Genomic DNA, 19,075 nt, shown 5'->3' with positions numbered 1-19,075 from the left:
TTGCGAATAATCATAAGTGAGAGGATAGGTTATATATAATTGATTACTTTATGTCTAATTAATTACTAAGATTGAAACATTGTCACACACACACACACACACACACACACACACACACACGTCGCCTATGAGATGACGGGTTATATTTCAGACAGCAGAACTGTTTGTGTACCAAGTACAAACAACTAAAATGTCAGGAGTTTGATTCTTGCTACATAGTAGACCAAGAAAAGGACATCAACACCAGCAGAGGACGAACACCAGACTATTATTACAAGAGAGAGAAAAAAATGCAGATTTTACAAATTTGAAAAATGACTTTAATTTGGAGTCACAAAACAAAATTCCACACTTATTGGCATCCAACAGACTGATACATCACCAAAACAAAGATATCTTTTAAAAGACCACTGTGACAACAGTCATTTCTAACTGTTGCCAAATGAAAGGAAGAGGAAAGCTTCAAAATTTAAAAAGAATAAAAAGATAAAATAAGCAGTTTTGGACACATTTAGGGAGTTCACAAACATGATTGAAGGTGTTAAAGTCAGATGTATCTGAAGTGTTGCTCAGTCATCAATTGCGAAGTCAAAGGGCTCAAAGTCAGAGCGCACTTTTTTGGCCTGATCCTCCTCCTCTTCCTTTGTACATTTACACTCTCTCCAGTCAGCTCGCATGGGGATGTTCAACACCACCTCGCTCGCTAATACTTCCCTGTGGCAGCACACACAGGATATACACAGGTGGTTATGCTGAAGCGTGTTTTTACAATCAGGTCAAACACATACTAATGTTTATAACTAGTGTATGACTGCCCCCAGTTGATGAATTGTGCCAGTGTAACAATTACCTGCCAAACTGCAAAGGGAAATTTTTCTTGATGCGATAAAACAGCTTCTCGCCTGTATCCAGCTCCACATAAAAGTAGGGTGTTCCTGGAGGAGCAATCTGCAATGTGGAATATTATTGTTAGTCACAGTTATTTAAAAAAAATAAAAATTAATTTTATTTATTTGTTAAATTTGATTTTAGACTACACATGGATTTGTTTTTGCAGGTTAGACTACAACAAGAACAAACTAAACTGAATAGAGTTGCATATGCCATTAAGTAAATAGATTATTTTTTTTATATAATAATATTAATAATAGATTCTATTAACAATATATATATATATAACTTAAAAATAAATAAAATGACATAACAAATATAATGTAAATATAATTTAAATAAACTTTTGTAATAATAATAAGAAATTATTATATTAACAGTGTATGTATGCATGTATGTATGTATTGTATATATATATATATATATATAAATAAATATATATTAGTATATTATAAATTATAATATCAGTATACAATTTACATGATTGAATTAGCAGTATATTATATAATTTTAAATAAGTAATTTATACAATGTAATAATAATAATGATGATGAGAAAGCAATAAGTTGCTATTTTAATAGTATATATCATTTAAAAATAAATATTTATATAATATAATAAAGTAATAAATTATTATATTAAAAATATATTGAGTTTAAATAATAAATAAAAACTCTGACAAACTGTGAAGTGTTCAGTCTGAGGGAGACCGATGGTGTGTACCTGTTTGAGGTCTGTATGAGCTGGAATCTCCATCAGTTCCATCTGCTGCTCTTCAGCTTGTGTCATGAACGCCTCCTTGATGTCTTCTGTACTGCACTTCTCCATGGGCACCGGCACAACCTGAGGATGAAGCAGAAGAGAAGTTTCCGTCCGTTACACCCATTATGCACTGCTTTCTCATAACTTTAGGAAATCATGTATTTGGTCATCATTGGGAACACGTCCCTCAGAAATGGTTACTCGTCAATGCAGACAGATTGGCTATCCACTCAGACTTAAACTGATGAAATGATGTTGGAGTCTGAGATTGGTGGAAGGTGGGGCGTCTCTCACACTCTCCGCGCTGCTATAAGTTTACCAGACTCTCTTTTTCATATATGTGGTGCTGTTTAGACTGACCTGGGATCTGTGCAGGTCAGTCTGTTCAGGCAGACACCACAATCTCATTATGAATGACACTATTTTGTATGGACCTGTAGTTGAAGGTGCTGGCTGCGGTAGTTCCTCTCAAACAAGACGCACCGTTGGCCTCTGCTTTTACAGAACTTCTTGACAGCGCTCTTGTATTTCTCCATCTCTTCAACCACCTCTGATGCCAAATCCACCACTGACTGGTAATGTTTGATGGGCAGCAGAAGAACATGGTCAGGAGTGAGACCACCCTTAGCGAGAGCCACGTAACACTGGAAATAGAATACTGACATTAGATCAACATGAAAAAGCAACAGGAGAGAAGTCTATAGTCATATCTTTATGTTTAAAAGCTTTCTAAAGTGACACTGGGCTGCTAAGTACATATTTTGTGGACTGACGTGTGTTCCGATTCCGTTGCTTATGACCAAGTGCTTCTCGATTTCTGGATTGGCAAAGCAGAACCAACAGGGTCCAGTGGGCTGTGCTGTTATAAAAGCAGAAATCAAGGTCTGTGTCAAGAGCAGCAAGCAAAAATAAATTCAAATCCTCCCCAAAATCAACTCTAAAAAGAATTGAAATAAGTTCTGCTGAGTGTTTCTAAATGAGGTAATAAAAACAGTTCAGTTTGATCCATTAGACCACCTCTGAGAAGTGAATGGACTCACGGGGTTTTCTGGGCTGTTTGGGTCTGTCCCCGTCCGATTGTCTCTTCCTGCCATGTTGATGTTGCTGGACGCATTAAATGAATCAAAGGTGACAGTAAAGAAATTGATCAAAGAATCCTGAATTTTTTTATTTCAGTTTCCACAAAAATATTAAGCAGCACAACTATTTTCAACATTGACAATACGAAATGTTTCTTGAGCACCAAATCATCATATTAGAATGATTTCTGAAGGATCATGTGACACTGAAGACTGGAGTTATGATGCTGAAAATTCAGCTTTGCATAACAGGAATAAATTACATTTTAAAATATATTAAAATAGGAATCTGTTATTTTATTTGTAATCTTACATTTAATTTGTATTAATTATTTAAAATAAAAAAAATGTATCTATTTGTTTGTTTAAATGTAATGTTCGTGTATTTATTTTTATTAATTTCAATCTTAATCTTATTTTTAATTATTGTTTTAATAAAGTTATTTATTAAACACTTTAAAAAAAACATTTTCACCGCCCATGAAAACCCCCTTAATTGCCTTGACTTACCTTTGCTTCCAAAATGCTTAGTGTGGTCTCAATCTGCTGGATTCGTAGTGATACTGTTGCTAGCTTCTGTAAAAGCAAATTCCATCAGGTCACTGAGACTTCCCAGAATGTATAAGTTGAGTGTTACTGTAAAGATGATGTGCTGACAGGTGAACATACCTCCTCACAAACTGTGGAGTTTCACCAACTGGACGATAACCCGGATGCGCGGCCATTATGGAGGCACTCTGATGTAAACAACAGCATGGATTGCACTGTTTATGTACTACTGAACACATTGTTACACTAATAAACCACGGAAAAAACACGTGGTAGGTGCGAAATCAAATAGAGAAGGACTTGGGAAGCAGGAGAGAGCGCAACATTTAGACAAACTAAAGTTAATATGTGGTAAAGATCCGAACGATTTAGCTTCTCTAGCACGTAACATTACTGCAATTCTTCCATCTATTTATTATCCCGACATAGGATACGTTCAGATTATCAGTCCAAAAAAGCACATGAAATCCGTTTCAAGTTACATCCATATGTGGTTTGAAATCCTATTCAAATCACATATCAGGACATCAGCCTCAGTCTGAACGATCGGATTTCGCGTGGTATGTCTTAAAATGCAAACGTCATTTATAGGAAACATGCTGAAAGTCACTGCCGAAACAATGCTGTGTTGTTGCAAAGTGCCGGACGAGCAGAAAAGTATTATTTCTGAAACCGGCGCAGACGAGCGTGGGAAAACGTCTCCGGTTACTATCGTAACCTCGGTTCCCTGAGAGGCGGGAACGAGACATTACGTCAATCGCCGTGCTCGCCGTTTGATCAGCTGTGCTAGCGTTCAGTCTTGATTCTGACGTAATTGTCGCGCCCATGCTATTTATACTGCCCGCGGACCGGTCAGCATTTGCATGTTTTGCGTCAATTGGCCAGCTGGCGTTAACCTATAAGATTTCAGTGAAAATGGAGAAGGGAGGAGTTCCCATATACGTCAGTATGACGTAATGTCGAAGTGACCGCCTTGAAAGGGAACAGCAGTATACCAGCCTCCTACAGTTCTGCCGCAGTAGTCCAGCGCGGCGGCTGCACATTTGTAGTACCCCAGAGTGCAGTCTGGACGATGGGGCGGGGCGACACTTTTGGGCAGGGCGACACGTGTCGCTCCGCCCACCCCCAATTTTATTGGTTTATAATACCGCAATTAGGGCTGGGCGATATGGAGCAAAAAATATATCTCGATATATTTTGCTATATCTCGATATTCGATATATATCTCGATATCTTTACAGGAAAATGGATGTGAATACAACTCAAAATATAGGCCTACAATCAATAGAAAATTAATTTTCCATAACAGAATGTAACCAAATGAGAAAAATTAAACACAGGGCCTGAATTTCGTCATCATTATTAATCACGTGATTCATATACAGAAACTGAATAAAGAAATCAAATGGAAAATAACACTGAGTAGTATTTTAGTCCTGAATAAATTAAATACATAGGTTATTAATCCTGATTCCTTTAACTTAAAGCTATCTTTTGTTGTATTGACAACAAAATGAATGACACACATATGGCTGCCGTCACTTTAAGAGCTAGTGCACGGATCCTGTGTTCATTATACTGGCATGCGTTTTATGCTTATTAAAGACAAAACCGACTATGTTTAGAGTATACTCACGACGACCGAAATTGACAATTTTGCTTGTTAAAGCAATATAATCCGCGAAAAATAACTTTTGTTACTGGCCAGCTGTTCTTAAGGCGGATTTTCTATGAATGTGCGCATAGAAAATAATCTCTCAGAGAGCGCGCGAGCACTGATTAGTTTAAAATCGCTTGAATGTTTAAACTGGTAAGACTTAAAAAGACGTGCAAATGGTAAACTTCAGTCACGATGCACTGCTGGCCCGATTGTGCGAGTGAATATCCATCATGTCCCGACTCCTAAACGCGAGTGTGTTTTATCGCCGCAGCGCTTGATGCCTTGCACAACACATTATGAGAGACGAGAAAGAAGCGGCACCGCTGAACACTCACGCTGTTTGTGAAATTGCGTCTGGCAGATAGTTGTTAAAAGAATGATTTGATTTTATAATCTGTGTGGATTACGATTGCGGGAATTTCCCGCATTATAAATGGGAGACCTGCGGGAAAGATTAGAATTATGCGCAATACCCGCGCCGAAATTCGAGCCCTGCAATAGTTTAAAACAAGACGTTTGTAGTAGCCTTCTGATTACTGGAGTCCATTAATCGAACTTCCATGCCTCTTATATAGTAATTATATATTGTAGTATGTAGGCTACCAATTTACTAATGCAATTAATGCTCACACTCGGTTTCTCTCGTGCTCTGTCGCTCGCGCGCAGACACACTCGGAGTTCTGTAGCCTCCGGGCTGGTTGCGGATGAGACAATTGTTGAATGAGACAACACGCGAGGTGAGGGGGAACAAAAGCAAGGAGGCAGGGGCGAGCACAGCACAGAGAAGGCAAACTAGCAAAGTGGCAAAGTCAGGATTAAATATAAACAATATATCGATATACGATATGTCAAAATCCATATCGTGTTTAAAAAATATCTCGATATATTTTAAATATCGAGATATCGCCCACCCCTAACCGCAATCTTATTGGTGTAGACGATTCAGGTCTGAGTATGCGCATTCCTTTAAGTACGATTTTATGAATGATTTGGCCGTATTAAAGAACTATTAAATACTTTAATCGTATGGCTATCTTATCGGTTTACCATGGTAATTTTAGTTAAGATCTATTGCTGTTTTATTGTACTTAAGACACAGAATAGATTAAGTTATTGTTTAAAAACGAACGCTTGGTGACACAGCACCTGTAGGCCTACTTCAGTGAGATGTTTTACATTATAGCGCGTCATTCACTTGGCTTCTTTATACTTCTATCAGGATCGGTGGATCAGCACAAACTCGGGATTTTACGCAAAGGATGATAATTCACTGTAAGAATGTAGCCTAATAGCAGCTGATTTTAATTTTTAAAGCACGACCGTTTTTGTTTCATTTTTTAACGAGATGTTATTTGCATTATTGTGTAACGATGTAACGTGCATTATTTGGTAGGCTACAAAGTGCAAAATAAAATGTTTAATGGCAAACTCATGTTTCGTTGTTGTTTACCTGTTAATAAAATGAGGGCCTATATATGGTTCTGTAAAGCCCTATGTTATAGTTTTAAAAGATTCATGTTTTCTAATAAGTGTCAACTGGTTAACATGTAGGCTAGCTACAACTATCTGTGACTGCGACATTATAAAAATCCTATAATTTATTTATCCACCCCCGCATTACGTGTCCATGTTTTAATCTGCGTAGTATAGGCTACGGGATAAAAATGGTTTTAAATATTAACACTCACATATAGGCTAGCTGCATAACCATAAAAAAAAACACTGCTGTAAATCTGTGCAATTATAAGGCCTATAATAAAATAAATAAAATACCCAGCAGAGAAGTGATATGAACATGTAGGCATATTGCTTAAATACGCTCTTGAGCACATAAATAATAATATTTGCTATAGCCTAGATCGACATAATAAATCTGTTTTAGTAAATAAATATATATATTTTTTTCCACATTTCAGCAGTGCACGGTTTTTATTCCTTTTGTAGCCTACGCACAAACCCCAATGGCTTGTATGCTATTTGGTAGCCTATCATTGTCTTATTTGTCACCGTGGTTTTGCTTTAAAATAAAATAAAACACACTTTTGGATTTATACAATGTTTTACTGAAATACAGTTATCATCATTTGTGTAAAATCCCGAGTTTGTGTTTATTCACTGATCCTAATGGAAAAACGAAGAAGCATTTACGAATGATGTAAAATTCCGGAGCCCTGCATGAAATGCGGAAAAATATTGTCTAGCCTAAATCAGCCTATAGAAATTATCTCTCCTTCTATGCCAGTAATTTCATGCCGTCATGATCATTGCTCACTAAAAGTGGCACTGACTTTATCTCCAGGGTAAATTAATAAATACAATAGTATCTAGGCTAAATCTCAAACAGTGTATCATCAGCAACATAGGCTATTTCGTGATATCGCCTAGCCCTAAAACTGCTCAATATTATAGCCTATAAAGCTTACAATATTACTTTTTGTAAAGCTGCTTTGAAACGATGTGAATTGAGCGCTATACGAATACATTTTGACAGGAACTTCATCTAACTTGATTCGTAAATTCATCAAAACATTATCCAATTGATCGTTACTGAAATAGGAAATCGCCATGGTTATAACTTAATATTTCTGTAGTAGGCTATGGCCAAACAGCGTCGTAGATCATCCATAAACTCCTACCATAGACTCGTACATAATGGAATGCGCATGCTCATGCCTTAAGCATCTACGCCAATAAGAGTGCTGTATTATAAGCCAATAAAATCAGGTGTGGGCGGAGCGACACGTGTCGCCCCGCCCAAAAGTGTCGCCCCCGCCCCATCGTCCAGACTGCACTCTGGGGCTACTGGGGCTACTCGCACATTTCCATGTTGTAACATTTAAATAAGACACCATCTAACATTATATTGCAAATGCAACCCCCTCCATCAACGCAAAGTCATTGCCATATTACCAAATAACATGCATGGACACACACGTCGGATCTGAACAGTTGCGATACACAGTGTGGACATCATATTAGATCAGATTTCAATTTGATACAAAGATAATCGGATTTGGACTGACAGTGTGAATGTAGCCATAGTTAACTACGTCGACATTTTAGCCATAGTCAACGCTTCATTTACACGTGTCTGATGCTGTACCTCTCTCAACCACAAACGCCTAATTTCATCAGTTTTTTGCACTCTTCTCTTTAACTTTTGACAGTCTATAGCACTCGACATGCTTTTTCCCGATGTGACCGATTGGTACAGACCAAAACTCGACCATTTTTCAGCAGCAATAATCAGCCAAATTTGCGAGTCCATTCAGTTCAGTGGCATTATTTACGTTCTGTGCCTCCAAATTGGCCGACTTCCGGATTGATGACGCGTCGTGAAACCCCTCTCCTAGGTGTCAGACGATCATGTGAGCAGCAGCTGATGTTGCAAAGTAAAACAAACTCACCTTTGTAAGATCTATTCCTGATCCCACAATGGGTAATCCGTCCTCGTCCATTTCAGCAACTCTGTTGCGTTTTAATTATCACAGACACAGATTTTTACGCGTTAAATATCTTAAACGAGTTGGCATTGCGCATCAAATGCATCGTTGTGAAAATACCTCCTCACGTGACTTCACTGCAGTACTTCCGCGTTCTGAACATAATAAAAGTTCCCAAACCCGTCTAACCTTCATACTATTTTGTGTTGCAAATAAAACGAAAGAGTAATTCAATGTTACACAAATCTTCTTTCACATATTTATATTTGAACTGTTTACGTTTGCTTGCAACTCAAAAGTCCTTAAAGGGTTAGTTCACTTTGAAATACATTTTTGATATGTTTTAGCTTACCTCAAGGGCATCCAAGATGTAGGTGTCTTTGTTTCCGCAGAAGTTTCAATTTTGATATTTTTAGGTCAAACCGTTCTTATCTGTCAGTCATATAATGCAGGTCTATGGTCACCACCTCAAAGAGCATGCACAGAGAAGTCCAAATTAAACATGATTTAATGACTCGTAAATGTAAGTACACATTGATGGCCTAAGACACGAAACGAGCGGTTTGTGTGAGAAAACGAACAGTATTTATATCGTTTTTACCTCTTGTAACGCACAGACCGATGCGCCCGCGCCCTCAGATCACTTGGACGTGGCTGTGTTTACAAGAGGTAAAAACGATATAAATACTGTTCGTTTTCTCACACAAACCGCTCGTTTCGTGTCTATTTTTTACAGTCTATGGTCTTAGGCCATCAATGTGTACTTACATTTACGAGTCATTAAATCATGTTTAATTTGGACTTCTCTGTGCATGCTCTTTGAGGTGGTGACCATAGACCTGCATTATATGACTGACAGACAAGAACGGTTTGACCTAAAATAAAAGTCCGCTCCCAAAAAACTAAAGTCGATTTTAAGAAATGTAACATTCGAGCAAATGTTGAGTTTTATTTATAAATAATTATTGCGAATAATCATAAGTGAGGGGATAGGTTATATATAATTGATTACTTTACTATTTCTAATTAATTACTAAGATTGAAACATTGTCACTCTCACACACACACACACACACACACACACACGTCGCCTATGAGATGACGGGTTATATTTCAGACAGCAGAACTTTATGTACCAAGTACAAACAACTAAAATGTCAGGGGTTTGATTCTTGCTACATAGTAGACCAAGAAAAGGACATCAACACCAGCAGAGGACGAACACCACACTATTATTACAAGAGAGAAAAAAAATGCAGATTTTACAAATTTGAAAAAATGACTTTAATTTGGAGTCACAAAACAAAATTCCACACTTATTGGCATCCAACAGACTGATACATCACCAAAACAAAGATATATTTTAAAAGACCACTGTGACAACAGTGATTTCTAACTGTTGCCAAATGAAAGGAAGAGGAAAGCTTCAAAAATTTAAAAAGAATAAAAAGATAAAATAAGCAGTTTTGGACACATTTAGGGAGTTCACAAACATGATTGAAGGTGTTAAAGTCAGATGTATCTGAAGTGTTGCTCAGTCATCAATTGCGAAGTCAAAGGGCTCAAAGTCAGAGCGCACTTTTTTGGCCTGATCCTCCTCCTCTTCCTTTGTACATTTACACTCTCTCCAGTCAGCTCGCATGGGGATGTTCAACACCACCTCGCTCGCTAATACTTCCCTGTGGCAGCACACACAGGATATACACAGGTGGTTATGCTGAAGCGTGTTTTTACAATCAGGTCAAACACATACTAATGTTTATAACTAGTGTATGACTGCCCCCAGTTGATGAATTGTGCCAGTGTAACAATTACCTGCCAAACTGCAAAGGGAAATTTTTCTTGATGCGATAAAACAGCTTCTCGCCTGTATCCAGCTCCACATAAAAGTAGGGTGTTCCTGGAGGAGCAATCTGCAATGTGGAATATTATTGTTAGTCACAGTTCATCTTTACAGAAAACGCATCATCGTCTCATCATGACTTGCTCACTCATTCCCTACAGAGAGAATGTTTGGAACACTTTGGATTTACAGTGCACAAACAAGACACTTCCCAAATGACATATGATAGATAAAAAAAATAAAAATTAAATCTGACCATTCAAACATTTATTTAAAAAATAAAAATGTATTTAATTTGTTAAATTTGATTTTAGACTACACATGGATTTGTTTTTGCAGGTTAGACTAAAACAAGAACAAACTAAAGTGAATAGAGTTGCATATGCCAATAAGTAAATAGATTTTTTTTATATAATAATATTAATAATAGTTTCTATTAACAATATAATAATTTAAAAATAAATAAAATATTGACATAACTTATATAAATATAATTTAAATAAACTTTTGTAATAATAATAAGAAATTGTTATATTAACAGTGTATGTATATATATATATATATATATATATATATATATATATATATATATATAAGTATATTATAAATTATAATATCAGCATACAATTTACATGATTGAATTAACAGTATATTATATAATTTTAAATAAAGTAATTTATACAATGTAATAATAATAATGATGATGAGAAAGCAATAAGTTGCTATTTTAATAGTATATATCATTTAAAAATAAATAATTATATGATATAATAAAGTAATAAATTATTATATTAAAAATATATTGAGTTTAAATTTTTAAATAATAAATAAAAACTCTGACAAACTGTGAAGTGTTCAGTCTGAGGGAGACCGATGGTGTGTACCTGTTTGAGGTCTGTATGAGCTGGAATCTCCATCAGTTCCATCTGCTGCTCTTCAGCTTGTGTCATGAACGCCTCCTTGATGTCTTCTGTACTGCACTTCTCCATGGGCACCGGCACAACCTGAGGATGAAGCAGAAGAGAAGTTTCCATCCGTTAAACCCATTATGCACTGCTTTCTCATAACTTTAGGAAATCATGTATTTGGTCATCATTGGGAACACGTCCCTCAGAAATGGTTACTCGTCAATGCAGACAGATTGGCTATCCACTCAGACTTAAACTGATGAAATGATGTTGGAGTCTGAGATTGGTGGAAGGTGGGGCGTCTCTCACACTCTCCGCGCTGCTATAAGTTTACCAGACTCTCTTTTTCATATATGTGGTGCTGTTTAGACTGACCTGGGATCTGTTCAGGTCAGTCTGTTCAGGCAGACACCACAATCTCATTATGAATGACACTATTTTGTATGGACCTGTAGTTGAAGGTGCTGGCTGCGGTAGTTCCTCTCAAACAAGACGCACCGTTGGCCTCTGCTTTTACAGAACTTCTTGACGGCGCTCTTGTATTTCTCCATCTCTTCAACCACCTCTGATGCCAAATCCACCACTGACTGGTAATGTCCGATGGGCAGCAGAAGAACATGGTCAGGAGTGAGACCACCCTTAGCGAGAGCCACGTAACACTGGAAATAGAATACTGACATTAGATCAACATGAAAAAGCAACAGGAGAGAAGTCTATAGTCATATCTTTATGTTTAAAAGCTTTCTAAAGTGACACTGGGCTGCTGAATACATATTTTGTAGACTGACGTGCGTTCCGATGCTTATGACCAAGTGCTTCTCGACTTCTGGACTGGCAAGGCAGAACCAACAGGGTCCAGTGGGCTGTGCTGTTATAAAAGCAGAAATCAAGGTCTGTGTCAAGAGCAGCAAGCAAAAATAAATTCAAATCCTCCCCAAAATCAACTCTAAAAAGAATTGAAATAAGTTCTGCTGAGTGTTTCTAAATGAGGTGGTAAAAATAGTTCAGTTTGATCCATTAGACCACCTCTGAGAAGTGAATGGACTCACGGGGTTTTCTGGGCTGTTTGGGCTGATTGGGTCTGTCCCCGTCCGATTGTCTCTTCCTGCCATGTTGATGTTGCTGGTGATATGGTTTCTTCTGCCCCAGATCAAAAAAGAACTGGGATGCTGGTTCCTCCTGATCAAAAAGATTTTTTTTTTTTTGGAAGAAATTAATACTTTTATTGAGCAAGGACGCATTAAATGAATCAAAGGTGACAGTAAAGAAATTGATCAAAGAATCCTGAATTTTTTTATTTCAGTTTCCACAAAAATATTAAGCAGCACAACTATTTTCAACATTGACAATACGAAATGTTTCTTGAGCACCAAATCATCATATTAGAATGATTTCTGAAGGATCATGTGACACTGAAGACTTGAGTTATGATGCTGAAAATACAGCTTTGCATAACAGGAATAAATTATATTTTAAAATATATTAAAATAGGAATCTGTTATTTTGAATAGAAATATTTCACAATATTACTGTTTTTGATATTGAAGCATAAAAGGATGTGCTAAAAAAATCATATCCATCACCTGGATACTAATTCTATTAAGTAAAGTAAAAACTGTACACACACCTCCGCATCTGCCAAAGAGGGTGTCGGTCTTTCTTTCTTCCCATCTTTCGTAGGTTTCCTGTAGGGATTTTCTGTGACATCCTGAGGTTGTTTGACTAACTCTGTGGGGTCCATGGTTTTCATCGGGACAATGTTGAATGCATACAAGTACTGAGAGAAAAGATTAACTTTACAGTTAAACCATGAATTCAGTCTCCATGCACCACAGGTCTTCATTAAAAATGAAATATGTAGGGATGCACAGATATTACAATTCTGTGCATTAGTTGTTTTTGTGTTAAAATTTTAAACTATTTTGTCTAAAATTAAAATACAAAAAAATAAAATCAATTGTTTAAATGCTGTAAGTGAATTCAGGCATAATAACATTAATATTAGGCAGCATGAAAATGGATGTTTATATATGCTATTTTTTTAATTAATTGAAATAAAGCGATACACCAGAATAAAGAATTTTAAAAAAAGAAATAAAGTGAAATATATATAAACAAACTTAAATGACAAATGTTGCCTTAGTTACTTACTAAAATAAAGTTGTTTTTTTATAAAATAATTGTATATTACTATGGTGAAATTATACTGACTTTAAGTCAGTGTAAGATGATGACAAAAGGCGTTAGAAAATGTAATATAATCATACATCATTATCATATCTAATAATATCAGTCATAAAATTTTTTTACACACACACACAAATTACAAAAACATACAAAGAAACAAAAAAACCTTCTTCTTGGCAGGATTGTTGACTGCTGCCAGGGCAATGAATCTACTGACATGCTGAGCATTCTGTTGAAGGACCACATGATTCCTGTAAATGTATACACATTTTGTAAGACAAAGAGCATTTGAAAAAAGTAAAACATGTCCTGATGCTGTAATAGCACACCTGTAGGGCAGCCTCTCATAATGGACCCCTTCCACTCCTGCAAAATGGTAGCGGGGCTTAAGCTTGTCAGCGAGATCTGCGATGGTCGAAACCCCACAATACTTTGTATCAGTTTCCTGAAAAGGGCAAGAAAGTAAACGATTCTTAAGCACACGATCAGAAAATACCTGAGAAATGTATTAAAGAAGCACAACAAAGCACTGACGGGACTGTTTCCATACTGCCACACGCCTCGAGGCCACTGCGAAGACAGGAGAATGTCCACACCTCGAAATTTGGAGTTGGACAGCAGAGGAGCCACCAGGGCACTGAGGTCTTTACGGGTAAAGCAGTGTGAGGGAGCAGGTTCCTGTTGTGATTCTCTGCCACTGACATAGGCGATCTGAAGCCCCGATGCGCCCGTGAAAATGCCCCTTCGACCTAGGAAAAAACAAGCGTAATCGTCTAACTCAAGTTGACAAACCTGAGCCCAACAATACATACATGCATATTAAGCTGAAAGAAAACAGCAAAGACATAATGTTTTCTAAAGATGACAGGTTATAGATCCATCTTACCGAGACATGTGATGTTGTCTGCCAACTCGCAGCCATCAGAGTTTGGGAAATGCTTCACAGTCTCTTGACTGGCTGCGCCGAGAATATATGTGTGAATTGGTGCTGGGGGTTTAGAAAGAGCACAGTTTAATTCAGTACATTTGTTTGGTTTGATTAAAGGAATACATTTTAAAGATACGGAAACCTTACCCTTTTTTGCACCAGATTTGTATGTTTCCCATTCCGATTCAGCCTCGGGAGAGGTTCCAAAAAAGTCTCCAACACACAGCAGCAACTGAAAAACAAAGCAGTCTAGTTAAACCCACAACTCTCTCTCTCTCTCTCTCTCTCTTATGTTTATCGCTTTAAAATAAGTAAGATACACGTGCAGACTCACATCAAATTGCCCGCTCTTTTTCTGAATAGCGTTCACCCGGTTGAACAAAGCATTTATTCTTCCTTCAACGTCACCACATGCGAGACTGAGAGGGAATGAAACAGTAAAGCAGCGTGAAAACAAAACACATTGGTTAATTACATGTACACCTCCGCCTATGCTGTCATTTCTGACTGTAATTTACTTAGTGAGATGGGTAACGAACCAGCTACCATTCACATGTGACGCTTTTTAACCCAAAATCAAAACTTACACTCGTAAAGGCTTGTCTTCCATGCCGAAAAATATATAAATCTTTCTTAGACTCTTAAAATGTGTCTGAGCATTGGCGTTAAATTGTGTGCGTCGACAAAATAAACCCGGTCGTAATAGGGAGCAAATTATTTCGACCGCTCATTGTGAAACATACATCTGAAGGTGATTTTTTTTTGTGTGTGGGGGGGTGGGGGGGTGGGGGGGGGGGGGGGGGGGGGGGTTGGTTGGTACTATATATTATTACATACATTAGAGAAAATACCATATTTAAAGAATATAATTTGTAAACACGATAATATATATGACAACCCTAAACGCACATCAAGTTTCTCCCCGGAAGAAATAACAGAGTGACACAGTAAAAGCGTATTAAACGCTTCCACTATGCGCACATTATTCGCAATATTTGCTCCAGCGATTATCCCTTTATAGAGTAATTTTATCGGTTAAATTGAACATTTATAATGTATAGACTCAAACAAACTAAAAAAATGTTTAATAACATTAAATTATAATGTAGATTTAAAAAAACATACTACTGCGCAAAACTGGGGCGAGCAGGACACCACGTGACGCAACACAAACCACGAGACCAAAACAGGAACTGATTTACATTTGAAATCCCGAAGTGTACAATGTAATAAAAGAAAATAAACTGCCATATTATTTATATACAACGACAGAGATTTCTGCCGATGAGAACTGCTTTTAAACAAGTGCCAATATATCGCTTTAGTTCAGGAATGCACATTAGCTGACTGTATAAACCTGACAAATTGAACATGTTTAAACAAGCAGATGAATTTATATAGCACTATTCCTTTAGTATATGCAAGCCATCCGTTTGTTTTCAAAAGACGCGATTGTTTATGGGATCTATGCATGCATATCAGCAGACTCGATCGGATTCTGTGCGCTGAATATTTCCATATATAGGCTTTGGCATCGAAGGATGAAAAAGCGTCTCTATCACATCTGAAAAACAGCCGCTGGCCCCAGAACAGGAGACATGACATCCCCCGAGCAGATTATAGAGATCGTGATGGATGACAAAACGTACAATGTGAGTAAAAGCAAACTGATCGAGAAGAGCGATTACTTCCGCGCGCTGTACAGCTCGGGGATGCGCGAGTCCGGGGAGGATTCGGTGCAGCTTCGGGGACTGAGCATCCCGGGGCTCGAGTTGGTGCTGGAGTTCATCAACACCTCCAAAGTTCAGGTGGCCAACGAGACTCTGGAGGACCTGATCGAAACCGCATCCTTTCTGCAAGTCACTTCCATCTTAAAACTGCTCCTCTCGGAAATCAGGCAGGAGAATTGCGTCGAGCTCTACAATCTCTCTGAAGTCTACGGGATGCATGATCTTAGGAATGCTTGTTTGAAATTCATGAGCTGCTATTATCATCTCATGCTGCGCAGGCCGGAGTTTAAGAAGTTGCCAGCTGTTCTGCGGGATCAGATCCGAGATATGCGCATGAAAGGTACGGCCACTTTAGTAGCAATAGGGGATTTCACTGACACCTGTCTGGATCTGGCAAACCAGGACGAGCCGTGGTCCATGTTGAGGTATGATGAGCTAGAGCAACGCTGGAAACCTCTAGCCAACAATCTTCCTCCAGACATGATCAATGTCAGAGGTTACGGATCTGCTGTGCTGGACAACTACTTGTTTATTGTTGGTGGATACAGAATGACGAGTCAGGAGATCTCGGTGGCCCACTGCTACAACCCCTCCAAGAATGAGTGGAACCATGTGGCACCTTTGAACCAGAAGAGGTACAATTCACTCACGATGTGTCCAATTATTTGTGGTTTGTCTAGTGCAAGGGATCAGTAAGTGCTCTTTTGGTTTCCAGATCAAACTTCAAGCTCCTGGCCGTGAGTGGGAAGCTGTATGCGGTTGGAGGTCATTGTCTGGGGACGGTGGAGTGCTACAGTCCCGAGCAGGACTGGACGTGTGTGGCATCTCTGCCTGAACCTCTCGCCGAGTTCTCTGCCTGTGAGTGTCAGGGCATGATCTACGTCATGGGCGGTTATACCTCTAGAGGTGTGTCTTACTGTCTGAGAGATTGGTTCATTCACACTCACACACTCTAACAGGCATTAGACTTCATTTACTTTCTTTTACGTGACTGGTAGTAGTGTGAACTTATTCCAAAGAAAAAAATGATTGTCTTTACTTACTTCACTTGTGATTTTTCTCCCTGTTTTGGCTGACGTCATCAAGCCCTTTTTAAAAATAGATTTTACAAGAAGAAAAAAAGTATAGGCAAACATTTATTGCTCTTTTTAATCAATTTTAACATTTAAATGCCCTTTTACATCATTTGACACTCACTAAGTTTTTAAATTTAATCTTTAAAAACTCTCAAAATCAATATACATTTTTCATACAGTGTATGTTATGATGGCTAAATTCACTTGTAGCATTAAATATGATTGGTGTTCTTAAATGTATTTAGATGAAATATGATAGAATTTTATTACCAGTCGGTTATTTATCGGTTATAACATTAAATTAATTAATGTAATTGGCCATAATTTTAGTATTGGTACAAGATTACTTACTTTAAGTGAGTGTTAGATTATCGCAAAGTTAATCTAAAAGCAAAAATATGAGAAATCAGAATTAATTAACTTATTATTAAATTAATTTGTACTTTTTCATTAAATACATAAATGCCATTTTGCTCATATATACATAACAGTAGGGAAGAAAAGAAGATGGCAGTTTTATGTTTCATGCTGACTTTAAATTTCCATTAAAAAGATCTTAAAATGACCAGAGATTCCATCATCTCAGTTTTTCTCCTAATATCTGACAGATAGGAACACCAGCGTGCTGCGCTACTGCCCCGTATTGGACACGTGGTCCGTGTTCCATTCCTGTTCGGCTCATGTGCGCAAGCAGCAGATGCTCTCAGTGGAGGACACCATCTACCTAGTGGGTGGCTACACGCATGAGCTAGAACCTGCAGAAATGGGACGGCGGAGGCTAAGCCATACGGAGGACATGCTGACGGTACAGTCCTACAACGTGCAGACGGGAGAATTGTTGCAACTTAAGGAGAACACGTCAAAGTCGGGTTTGAACCTCACCTGCACGCTGCACAACGATGGCATCTACATCATGAGCAGAGACGTCAGGCTTCCAACCAGCCTGGAGCACCGCGTCTTCCTCAAATACAACATTTTCTCAGATGCCTGGGAGGCGTTCAGACGTTTCCCTGCTCTGGGACAGAACATGCTGCTTTGCTCACTCTACCTGCCCAACGTCCTCTGAGGTTGCGCTCTGGAGAAGACTGCAGACTGCTGGGACACACGGATTCTATTGTAGCGAGCCCAGACACTTCAGAAAGGACAAGGATTGCCACACCAGTTTACTTGATCAGAATGATCAGACAGCACAAAGAACCTGCAGGAGATATTAAAGCGATGGTTTAGCCAAAAATTTCAATCTGGTCATCATTTCCTCACCCTCATTTTGTTCCAAAAACGAGTGGCTTGAACATTCTTGATCGTTCTAATGTTGTTCCACAGAAGACAAAAAGTTTGGAATGACATGAAATTATGACAGAATATGTATTTATTTTTATTTAGGTAAAATAGTGCTTTAAATTATTACTTCTAAATACAGGTCAACATTTTGACTTTGATGAATAAAATCGTTTAAAAAAAAAGTATTTAATATCTCCATCAGAAGTTCTCTGAAAGTGCCCTTGTATTTAAAAGAAGTTTTATTATATTCAGTAAATAAATCATTTTACTTATCTTGGCAAAAAGCGAGAACACTATAAGAGTTGCACCGAACATTTACAACTTGCACAGAATCTACTAATTTAAATGCATGTACAGGATCTTAATGATATAAAACATGACATATATTACTACTAGTATACAGATGCACAAGTGAAGGCTTCAGATTTATAGAGCCTGGAGATTAAATTAACACTAAACTTGCACCAGCCAATTAAAAAACTTAACATGAAGGGTAATTAAGTCCCCGAATGAAACATTAAAGAGGTAGTTCACCCCAAAATAAAATAAAAATCCCATCATCATTTACTCACCCTTATTTCATTCCAAACCAAAGTCTTAGGTTCTTTTTTTTGGACTATAAAGTGAAATTAATGGGGTCCAGTACTGTTTTGGATCCATTGACTTTCATTATAAGGTTAAATAAAAAATTAATAAATATTCAAACAATCTTATTTTGTGTTTTGCAGAGGAAATGGT

The 19,075-nt window shown here is 37.7% G+C and overlaps 3 protein-coding genes across 4 annotated transcripts; 1 reads left to right on the top strand and 2 right to left on the bottom strand.

The window, feature by feature from the left end:
• Positions 1-297: 297 nt before the first annotated feature.
• LOC130072250 (CWF19-like protein 1) lies at positions 298-2,350 on the bottom strand. Its single transcript, XM_056237272.1, has 4 exons — positions 2,088-2,350; positions 1,615-1,734; positions 851-948; positions 298-714 (listed from the first exon to the last, which is right to left on the bottom strand). Exons 1-4 carry the CDS (start codon positions 2,316-2,318, stop codon positions 570-572), a joined length of 594 nt encoding a protein of 197 aa, XP_056093247.1. The 5' UTR covers positions 2,319-2,350; the 3' UTR covers positions 298-569.
• A 7,318-nt stretch (positions 2,351-9,668) lies between these two features.
• On the bottom strand, positions 9,669-16,170 carry cwf19l1 (CWF19 like cell cycle control factor 1). 2 transcript variants are annotated; one of them, XM_056237266.1, is made up of 14 exons: positions 15,939-16,170; positions 14,585-14,669; positions 14,398-14,482; positions 14,209-14,310; positions 13,857-14,071; positions 13,652-13,767; positions 13,489-13,573; positions 12,763-12,912; positions 12,185-12,314; positions 11,924-12,003; positions 11,585-11,794; positions 11,112-11,231; positions 10,200-10,297; positions 9,669-10,063 (listed from the first exon to the last, which is right to left on the bottom strand). In XM_056237266.1, the coding sequence occupies exons 1-14, from the start codon at positions 16,037-16,039 to the stop codon at positions 9,919-9,921; spliced, it is 1,722 nt and encodes a 573-aa protein (XP_056093241.1). In that variant the 5' UTR covers positions 16,040-16,170; the 3' UTR covers positions 9,669-9,918. The 2 variants fall into 2 exon arrangements, with proteins under 2 accessions (XP_056093241.1, XP_056093243.1); XM_056237268.1 differs by lacking the exon at positions 15,939-16,170 and adding an exon at positions 14,838-14,893 and having other exon boundaries at positions 9,670-10,063.
• Positions 16,171-16,632: 462 nt separating this feature from the next.
• Positions 16,633-18,399, top strand: klhl42 (kelch-like family, member 42). The gene is made up of 2 exons (XM_056237269.1): positions 16,633-16,886; positions 17,665-18,399. The coding sequence occupies exons 1-2, from the start codon at positions 16,853-16,855 to the stop codon at positions 18,120-18,122; spliced, it is 492 nt and encodes a 163-aa protein (XP_056093244.1). The 5' UTR covers positions 16,633-16,852; the 3' UTR covers positions 18,123-18,399.
• Positions 18,400-19,075: the final 676 nt, after the last annotated feature.

This window comes from Rhinichthys klamathensis, unplaced genomic scaffold (genome assembly GCF_029890125.1).
Source record: "Rhinichthys klamathensis goyatoka isolate OS25496 unplaced genomic scaffold, OSU_Roscu_1.1 h1tg000485l_1, whole genome shotgun sequence".
In the NCBI taxonomy this organism is placed as follows: domain Eukaryota; kingdom Metazoa; phylum Chordata; class Actinopteri; order Cypriniformes; family Leuciscidae; genus Rhinichthys; species Rhinichthys klamathensis.
This window is presented reverse-complemented; position numbering and strand designations above follow the sequence as displayed.

Coding starts and splice junctions, on each gene's coding strand:
- LOC130072250 (XM_056237272.1), bottom strand. CDS start 2,318: ATGTCAGTATTCTATTTCCAGTGTTACGTGGCTCTCGCTAAGGGTGGT. Junction 1,735..2,087: donor GCCAGCACCTTCAACTACAG/GTCCATACAAAA, acceptor CTTCATCCTCAG/GTTGTGCCGGTGCCCATGGA. Junction 715..850: donor TTCCCTTTGCAGTTTGGCAG/GTAATTGTTACA, acceptor GTGCTGCCACAG/GGAAGTATTAGCGAGCGAGG.
- cwf19l1 (XM_056237266.1), bottom strand. CDS start 16,039: ATGAACTCCAGCACCAACTCGAGCCCCGGGATGCTCAGTCCCCGAAGC. Junction 14,483..14,584: donor AAAAGAGCGGGCAATTTGAT/GTGAGTCTGCAC, acceptor TTTGTTTTTCAG/TTGCTGCTGTGTGTTGGAGA. Junction 13,574..13,651: donor TATGAGAGGCTGCCCTACAG/GTGTGCTATTAC, acceptor ATACATTTACAG/GAATCATGTGGTCCTTCAAC.
- klhl42 (XM_056237269.1), top strand. CDS start 16,853: ATGATCTACGTCATGGGCGGTTATACCTCTAGAG. Junction 16,887..17,664: donor GGGCGGTTATACCTCTAGAG/GTGTGTCTTACT, acceptor AATATCTGACAG/ATAGGAACACCAGCGTGCTG.